The sequence below is a fragment of the Salvelinus alpinus genome, chromosome 6 (genome assembly GCF_045679555.1).
Source record: "Salvelinus alpinus chromosome 6, SLU_Salpinus.1, whole genome shotgun sequence".
Classification (NCBI taxonomy): Eukaryota; Metazoa; Chordata; class Actinopteri; order Salmoniformes; family Salmonidae; genus Salvelinus; species Salvelinus alpinus.
This window is the reverse complement of record NC_092091.1, coordinates 55,123,340-55,133,026: the sequence shown is the minus strand read 5'-3', so window position 1 is coordinate 55,133,026 and position 9,687 is coordinate 55,123,340. Positions and strand designations below refer to the sequence as shown.

General features: G+C 40.7%; 1 protein-coding gene across 2 annotated transcripts; it reads right to left on the bottom strand.

Annotated features, from left to right (window-relative positions):
- Positions 1 to 593: 593 nt before the first annotated feature.
- Positions 594 to 5,365, bottom strand: LOC139578908 (CD209 antigen-like protein C). 2 transcript variants are annotated; one of them, XM_071407041.1, is made up of 6 exons: positions 4,925 to 5,365; positions 4,013 to 4,120; positions 3,760 to 3,876; positions 1,764 to 1,888; positions 1,431 to 1,531; positions 594 to 1,102 (listed from the first exon to the last, which is right to left on the bottom strand). In XM_071407041.1, exons 1-6 carry the CDS (start codon positions 5,025 to 5,027, stop codon positions 940 to 942), a joined length of 717 nt encoding a protein of 238 aa, XP_071263142.1. In that variant the 5' UTR covers positions 5,028 to 5,365; the 3' UTR covers positions 594 to 939. The 2 variants fall into 2 exon arrangements, with proteins under 2 accessions (XP_071263142.1, XP_071263143.1); XM_071407042.1 differs by having other exon boundaries at positions 3,760 to 3,873.
- Positions 5,366 to 9,687: the final 4,322 nt, after the last annotated feature.

Genomic DNA, 9,687 nt, shown 5'->3' with positions numbered 1-9,687 from the left:
ATGTTGTAACGGCTGTCTATCTCTACCTCCTCATTTGACGAGGAGAGGCGAGAAGGATCGGAGGACCAATACGCAGAGTGGTAAGTGTCCATGTTTTAATAATATAAACTGAACACTACACAAATAACAAAATAACAAATGTGAACGAACCGAAACAGTACCGTGTGGCGACAAACACTGACACGGAAGACAAACACCCACAAACCAACAGTGAAAACAGGCAACCTAAATATGGCTCCCAATCAGAGACAATGCAAAACACCTGCCTCTGATTGAGAACCATATCAGGCTAAATGAACAAACCTAAACATAGAAACAAATAACATAGACTGCCCACCTCAACTCAAGCCCTGACCATACTAAATAAAGACAAAACAAGGGAAAATAAAGGTCAGAACGTGACACATGTTCTTTTCCTTGAAACATATTAATCTGATTCCTGAGTCGATAGTGTAGACTTACCAGACCTGGGATGAAATACTATCTGAAAATATTAGAATGGCTTGCAAGGAAAACTTCCATGGAAGTGGACAAATTCGTGGACAAATTTGAGGTAAAAAGGAGTTGGATCAGTCAACAAATAAAGGCAGAGATTGATTTGTTATTGCTCACTTTAATACATTGTACAGGATGTGAACAGCTGACTGACATTTCAACATCAAGCTGACATCTTCCTCAGAGTGACCTGATCATCATTTAACTACTGAAGACAGGAAGCTACTAATGTATCCCAGGAAGTAAATGGGAATTTGATTCATATGTTCAGAATGAAACAAACATAAATGAGTAGGGATGGAGACAGAAAGAGAGAGGGAGAGTCAGAGAGATGAAGAGAGAGTCATAGAGAGTCAGAGAGAGAGAGAGTCATAGAGAGAGAGCGTCATAGAGATGAAAAGAGCGAGAGAGAGAGAGAGAGGGAGGGGTAGTTGTTGCAGTAGGTTATTTATTACACTTCTCACAAATCCAGTTCAGTTTTTTATCACACTTTGAATCATTCCATATCTTTTCAGGCTGATCTTTTCCATCTCTTAGTTCAACACAGTCCTTCTCCTGATTGTTTGAATGATCACCAACTTTACTAGGCTCGTTGCTCCCCCAGTAACTATGGTAACAACACAGAGAACCAGACAGACACACTGTCAGTAAAACATCATTCTAAATTAAATAAATAATGCCTGTATTTTTTCAGTTTTAAAGTCACACGCTGTCAGATGTGGACCACCAACAAAAAGTAAAAAACATATATATAGTGTAAAGAAAATGACTTTTTAGTTTCTTGATGAAAATAATGCTTGGTTTCTATGATTCATCTATAGAGCTCATTGAATGACATCTATGAAGGGAAACATTTGTTTTGATGAAGATGATCTGAAGCAATATCATTTGTTTTCAAAGTCTCCATATCACAACTGGATGGTCAAATCTCTCACCTTGTGTTCAGTGGTGTGCCGTCTACCCATTTCCAGGACCCCTCAGTCTCACTGTCAGTCAGACCGATCCAGACTCCCTTTTTGAGGCTAAAGAGATATGTCTGTTGTTGAGAAAGATAAATTAATAATGATCAAAAGATGTTTATCATGTCTCTCTATGTCTCTCTCACTCACTCACTCACTCACTCACTCACTCACTCACTCACTCACTCACTCACTCACTCACTCACTCACTCACTCACTCACTCACACTCACTCACTCACTCACTCACTCACTCACTCACTCACTCACTCACTCTCTCTATGTATTTATCTATCCCCCCACTCACTCACCTGTTCCTCTCTGCTATTTATGATCACCAGGTCTGCTTCTCTCTCCAGACAGTCCTCTCTGCTCTCACTCCAGGTTTCTCTCTCAGTAGAGACAAAGTACCAACAGGATTCAAACTTGTTCCAGCCTTCAGAACAGGTTAGTTAAAACATTCATTGCCATCTCATTATTCTACACTCGTTAATGAAAGAATACAAACAACATTGTAGTGTGCGTTCAGGGCCGTAACCAGGGTTTGAGTTTTAGTGAGGTCGTAAGACAGCGGGATTAATTGTATAGAAACTTCCCCAAAAGTACTGCATTTTTATGAAATAAAAAAACTTTAAAATGCTATTTGGAGAACAGCAAAAACAATCAAAAATGACCCCAGCCTTTATCACCTTGGCTTCTGTAGGTTCATTCACCTCAGTTGATCTACAAACACACAGCCTAGTAGCTAGACAATAGTAATGTTATACGAGAAATGAGAATACGAGAATATGAATATGAGAAATGAGTTTCACTGACAAGTAGCGTCAGTGACTGTTCAGTCAGTTGTATTGTTGAACTGCATAATTCATCATCTCTTTACATAGATATGGCTTTTCTCAACTGACATTGTGTTCACATTTGTATTCCTAGGCATTACTAATCAAGCTCCGCACAAACAGATATCAATGGAGAACACAGATGATCATGTTATCACATTACATTAATGATCTGAATATCACTAAGGATTCTGTGTTAATATCAGTGATGTTGTGGTTAAAAAAGATGGGTAATAGGTCAACTATAAACTCCAGTGGTGATCGAGATAAGAAGAACAACCAGTGACATAAAGGAAATGTAGGACTATTTTACACCTGCATTGTTTGCATTTTGAGTGCATTTAAATGTAGGCCTACAGGGAAGACAGGCCATGTGAATATGTTCATATTTAAACACATCTTCTTTTCTTTTATTTCCTAACTTCCTTGATACAGATTTAGTCAGGTGACCCCACATGGGACCCCAACCCTAAGTTTGGGAACCAGTGTATTAACCTCTCTCCGCCTTGCTTCCTCTCTCTCTCTGTTTCCTCTGCTTCAGCCTGCCTCAGCCTCACCACTGAGCGCCACTTCACTGTCTGTCTTAGTAGCCTAATCTTTATGAAGCAAAGTTATTATGAGAGCTTAGTAGCCTATTTTTTTGCTCCTGCTGATGTAGGCTCCTTTTAACGTTACCGTCTTACTTCATCCTTCTAGCTGGCTAAGTAATACTACCCAGAGCCCTTCAACATTACTGCAATAAAAGTCTCTGCTTCATAATCCTACAGGCATGATGACAGATCATTACAAATGTATTGCTTATTTATTTCAAATGAATGGAAATTCTAGCAATTCTTTCACATGGTGTTATAGCAATGAGTTTGTGACATATTGACTGTAAGACTAATGCATTGATTTTATGGATACCTGTGTGATTGTGACTCTGTCTGTTACTGGGTTTGTGGGGGGTTAATTGGAAAAACATGACTGACTGACATATCTATAAGCGACTATTAAACAGTTATATACTCATTCTCCAAGATTCTATTTGTATTTTTTGGGGGGTGTCTGTAGACATGGCAGGAGATGCTGGTCGGTTTTAAAATGTACTTTTGTCAGCAGCGTATCTAGTGTCTGTTTGAGCGGACTACGAGCTGGGGTAGTTCGTTTCACGTCTCAGGCCCTCGGCCTGTGCCGCGAGAGGGAGGAGTTAGCCCTTTGAGATAGTGGTGAAAGTGCTGCTTAAAAGGCGAATCCAGGATGCAAATCCGGGTTGACGTTGGCAAACTTAACAAACAAACCACTGTTCTTGATTCCACTCGTTTGCAAAGAAGAGCGATTAGAACTCAGTCAGATCAATAATCTATTTTATAAATTATTCTCATTAGAAACAGTTACGGAGGTCAGCCCCTCAATGTCCTCATCGAGCTAAGGCCCTGTGCGTATTGAACATGTACAATTAATGTTATGATCATGTATTAGGTAATCTCACCCAGATTAGAGAACTTTTCCATAAAATCATCATTCTCCCTCTGTAGCTGGTCTCTCTCTTTAGTCAGGTTGTTGTATCTGGTCGGTAGCTGGTCTCTCTCTTCAGTCAGACTGTCTGCTAAAGAGGACAGAATATATTTGATGTAGTTTGCCAGTCATTAAACATGTCTAACATAAGAGGAACTTAGTTAAACAGATAACAAAATTCATCGGTTGTCAAAGTCTGATATAATGTAATGATTAAATGACAATACACTCAAAGACTAGTCGCAGGGAGATGTTGAGAGCGACTTGTAGAACACACAGCATCCCAAAGCTTACAGCAACCATCCTGTAGAGTCTTCTCCCTGAGCCGTCAGGTCCTGGGGAGATACACACTGGTGTGAAAACACACGGACACACACAGCAGAGTGCAGTTTCAACATAATCAGCTACAAGAGGATCGTTTCGCACAGCTGTCTTGTGGTATTTTTTGTATTTTATTAGGATCCCCTTTAGCTGTTGCGATTGCAGCGGCTACTCTTCCCTGGGGTCTACGGGAATTGACTGCATCAGTATGACATGTTGGAACCTCTGAATACACTGAAAACATACATGCCTTTGCATATTTAAATATGGGGTGAAATAATTGTTTAAAAAAAAAAAAAATCTGTTTTTGCGTCACGTGTTCGTACGTCTTTGTCGTTGTGTGTGTGTGTGTGTGTGTGTGTGTTTGTGTGAGAGAGTGTGCGTGTGTGCGTGCGTGGGTCAGTGGTGTAGAGCAGGTCTGAGCAAGGCCCCCCACACCCAACCTTTTTTGGGGGGGAGGGGTGTCTTTTTTTGCCATGGGGAAGAGAGAAAATGTTGCTGTTTTGGAGCACATTTCCTGCTATTCTACACATTTTGCCATGAGGCTGAGAGGAATGTAACAGTTTTAACGCTAATTTCCTGTAATTAAAAAAAAACATAATAATCAAGCCTTATGACATGTTCATTTACTATCTGTAGGGTGAGGGGGGACCCCAAAGTGTGTGTGTGTGTGTGTGTGTGTGTGTGTGTGTGTGTGTGTGTGTGTGTGTGTGTGTGTGTGTGTGTGTGTGTGTGTGTGTGTGTGTGTGTGTGTGTGTGTGTGTGTGTGTGTGTGTGTGTGTGTGTGTGTGTGTGTGATAGAGTTTCTGTGTTCTTACCTGAGTGATGTGTCTCAGTCGTCACTCTCCTCATTGCTCCGTTCTCGTTTTCTTCAACAACCTTGTCAATTTCAACAACCTCTTTGTTGACGTAGTCATCCATCTCAACTAACGGTATGATAACCTTTCTAACTGACTTGTAATGGTAATATCTACTGTATGATTCTAACTGTACTGACAAGTAGTTGAGTAGCAGCTCTGATGTGTGACTTCACCTGGTATCTCTCTGAGCTCTGTCTCTGGTCCACTGCAGTTAATATAATGTTCTGAGTATCCAACCACCTCCAAGCAGCAACATAGACCTGACCGGATCATCTAACAGAGTGATAGAACATGAGAACTGCAGGACAACAAAGAGTGACAAGTGCAGCCTTTCAGCCTATCAGTTTGCGAGGAATGGTTGTTGTTTCCGCAGTCTTCAAACAGAGGGCACGTTATGGCTCAAACTCGTTATGGCACTGATGACCATTTAGGGGCATTTATTTTGTATCAACGCTGTCTGTGTGTGAAGAGTTATTCTGAAGTGTCTGTGGGAACTGTTTTCATCAGCGGTTTTAAAGGGAACTTCACTTGTGTGTGCGTGCATGCGTGTGGTCTGCGTGTGTCTGCATGCGTCTTGTACAGTATGTGTGTGTCCTCTCAGTACAGTTCTGCCCTCTGACGTGTCAACCTGGAGGAGAAACTGTTTTAACTATCTAATCACGTTCTATCAGAATGCTGGTAGAACTTGTTAAATGACATCGTTTCTTTATTTATTCATCTGTGCCTTTGTGATTATTATTATTAAAGAGATAAGCGTATGCTAATAATTGGACATGGAAAAATCTACAAATGTTTTACTAAACATAGGCCTATGCTGGAAATGTACATGTTTTTAATAAAAACAATTCTGACATGTATTTTACAGAGTACAGTATGCTTTCCTCTAAATCTTAACATCACAATGTTTTTGTTTTCTCTCTCTCTCCGTCATTCACTTGACATGTCTTCTTCCTCTACAACTAACCGGGAGAAGAAATAGATGTGGCTTTCAGACACAAGGTTAACTTGGATTTTTCACATATTTTATTTCCACTTAACAAAAGCATAATGGAGATTTCAGTAGGGAACATTTTGCTCCCATCTGTCCACCAGCTCTTACATTAGCTCTTTCAAAAAGTTCAGAATTGGCAGTTGTCATGTTCCCATTGTTGATCTCATGACCATGTATTAGGTAAACAGATTTGAGAACTTACAAGTAAGATCACTTCTTTATTTATTTGTATTTATTTTATTTAACCTTTATTTAACTAGGCAAGTCAGTTAAGAACAAATTCTTATTTACAATGCCCGCTTACCAAAAGGCAAAATGCCTCATGTGGGGACAGGGCCCTGGGAATAAAATAAATACAATATAAATATAGGACAAAACACACAACACAACAAGAGAGACAACACAGCACTACATAAAGAGAGACCTAAGACAACAACATAGCAAGGCAGCAACACATGACACCACAGCATGGTAGCAACACGACATGGTAGCAGCACAAAACATGGTACAAACATTATTGGGAACAGTCAACAGCACAAAGGTCATGAAGATTTAGACAACAATACATCACACAAAGCAGCCACAACTGTCCGTAAGAGTGTCCATTATTTAGTCTTTGAATGAAGAGAATAAGATAAAATGGTCTAGTTTGAGTGTTTGTTGCAGCTCGTTCCAGTTGCTAGCTGCAGTGATCTGAAAAGAGGAGTGACCCAGGGATGTGTGTGCTTTGGGGACCTTTAACAGAATGCGACTGGCAGAACGGGTGAAATATGTGGAGGATGAGAGCTGCAGTAGATATCTCAGATAGGGCAGAGTGAGGTCTAAAAGGGGTTTATAAATAAGCATCAACCAGTGGGTCTTGGTGACCAGTTTACAGAGGAGTATAGAGTGCAGCGATGTGTCCTATAAGGAGCATTGGTGGCAAATCTGATGGCTGAGTGGTAAAGAACGTCTAGCCGCTCGAGAGCACCCTTACCTGCCGATCTATAAATTATGTCTCCGTAATCTGGCATGGGTAGGATGGTCATCTGAATCAGGGTTAGTTTGGCAGCTGGGGTGAAAGAGGAGCAATTTCGATAGAGGAAACCAAGTCTAGATTTAACTTTAGCCTGCAGCTTTGATATGTGTTGAAAGAAGGACGGTGTACCGTCGAGCCATACTCCCAAGTACTTGTATGAGGTGACTACCTCAAGCTCTAAACCCTCAGAGGTAGTTATAACACCTGTGGGAAGAGTGGCATTCTTCTTACCAAACCACATGACCTTTGTTTTTGAGGTGTTCAGAACAAGGTGAAGGTTAGAAAAGGCTTGTTGGAAACTAAGAAAGCTTTGTTGCACAAAATCCGGGGAGGGGCAAGCTGAGTATAAGACTGTATCGTCTGCATATAAATGGATGAGAGAGCTTCCTAATGCCTGAAAATATGTTGTTGATGTAAATTGAGAAGAACGAGGGGCCTAGGATTGAGCCTTGGGATACTCCCTTGGTGACAGGCAGTGGCTGAGACAGCAAATTTCTGACTTTAAACACTGCAGTCTTTGAGAGGGGTAGTTAGCAAACCAGGCCAAAGACCCCTCAGAGACACCAATACTCCTTAGCCGGCCCACAAGAATGGAATGGTCTACCATATCAAAAGCTTTGGCCAAGTCAATAAAAATAGCAGCACAATATTGCTTAGAATCAAGGGCAATGGTGACATCATTGAGGACAGTTAAGATCAGCTTGATCTCCCCTTTAAATAAAGGACTCACCGTGGCTGCCTTCCAAGGAATGGGAACCTCCACAGAAAGGATAGAGGTTAAAAAGGCTGGATATAGGCTTGGCGACGATAGGGGCAGCAAGCTTAAAGAAGAAAGGGTGTAAACCATCTGACCTAGATGTTTTTTTGGGGTGAAGTTTAAGGAGTGCCTTTAGCACCTTTGGACTCAGTGACCGTCTGCAGGGAGAGACTTTGTAGTGGGGCAGGGGAAAAATAGGGAGAAGCATCGGGGATAGTCGCATTAGATGGGGTGGGAGATCAGGAAATGTTGGACGGGAAAGGAGGCATGGCTGAGTCAAATAGGAATACTGACTTAATGAAGTGGTGATTAAAGAGCTCAGCAATGTGCTTCTTGTCAGTAACAACCACATCATCAACATTAACTTTTTAGGGATAGGGGGCAGCATTTTCACCTTGGATGAATAGCGTGCCCAGAGGGAACTGCCTCCTACTCTGTCCCAGATGCTAATATATGCATATTATTATTACTATTGGATATAAAACACTCTGAAGTTTCTAAAACTGTTTGAATGATGTCTGTGAGTATAACAGAACTCATATGGCAGGTAAAAACCTGAGAAAAAATCCAAACAGGAAGTGAGAATTCTGAGGCTGGTCGATTTTCAACTCATCGCCTATTCAAATCCCATTTAGATATGGATCTGTTTGCATTTCCTACGCATTCCACTAGATGTCAATAGTCTGTAGAACGTTAATGAAGCCTCTACTGTGATATGGGGCCGGATGGGAACTGTTTGAGTCAGTGGTCTGGCAGAGTGCCAGTTCCTGGTCAAGCGCATTCCACATGATATCGCCTTGCGTTCCATTACTTCTGTAGACACAAAGGAATTCTTCGGTTGGAACGTAATTGAATATTTATGGTAACAACATCCTGAAGATTGATTCTCTACTTAGTTTGACAAGTTTATTCGACCTGTAATATAACTTTTTGAAGTTTTCGTCCGACGTTCGCCTGGATCTGCGCGAGGGTTTGGACATGTGAACTAAACGTGCTAGCAAAAGTAGCTACTTACAGTGGGGAGAACAAGTATTTGATACACTGCCGATTTTGCAGGTTTTCCTACTTACAAAGCATGTAGAGGTCTGTAATTTTTATCCAGAAATCCAGAAAATCACATTGTATGATTTTTAAGTAATTTATTTGCATTTGTGCTTCTTGTCAGTAACAACCACATCATCAACATTAAGGGACATGGGCAGCTGTGAGGAGGAGGGTTTATTCTCCAGGTCTTTAACTGTTTCCCAGAACATCTTGGGGTTAGACCCACAGAGAGAGAACTGCTCCTTAAGAACTAGTGTATCTATCATTTCCTATACAACATGTATTTTTTAGTAAAGTTTATGAATAGTTATTTGGTCAGAATAGGTGAGTGTCAGAAACATATACGGAGATTCTGGAAAATAATTGCTACATGGTCACATTGTATAACCACGGATTTCAGCTCTAAATATGCACATTTTCGAACAAACCATATATGTATTGTGTAATATGATGTTATAGGACTGTCATCTGATGAAGTTTGAGAAGGTTAGTGAAAAAATTTATATCTTTTGATGGTTTATTCGATATCGCTAACGTGCCTAACGAATCAATGCTGTTGTGTGGTTGGCTATTGTAGTAAGCTAATATAATGCTATATTGTGTTTTCGCTGTAAAACACTTAAAGAATTGGAAATATTGGCTGGATTCACAAGATGTTTGTCTTTAAAGTAACTAACTTTTGCCTTCCGGATTGCCTGAGTGCACTTATTTCTCATTTGCTTGAACGAGAGCCAGTCAGCTTGAGTATGAGTGTGCCGATGTCACGTTCCTGACCTTATTTCCTTTGTTTAGCCTTGTTTAGTTGGTCAGGACGTGAGCTGGGTGGGCATTCTATGTTATGTGTTTCTATGTTGGGTTCATTGTATTAGCCTGATATGGTTCTCAATCAGGAGCAGGTGTTTTACGTTTCC

Excerpts from the sequence above, each read along its gene's own strand:
- LOC139578908 (XM_071407041.1), bottom strand. The coding sequence starts at position 5,027 with ATGGATGACTACGTCAACAAAGAGGTTGTTGAAATTGACAAGGTTGTT. Across the intron at positions 3,877-4,012 it reads CCTGCGACTAGTCTTTGAGT|CAGACAGTCTGACTGAAGAG; the intron begins GTATTGTCATTT and ends TGTCCTCTTTAG. Across the intron at positions 1,103-1,430 it reads GGCACACCACTGAACACAAG|TTACTGGGGGAGCAACGAGC; the intron begins GTGAGAGATTTG and ends TTGTTACCATAG.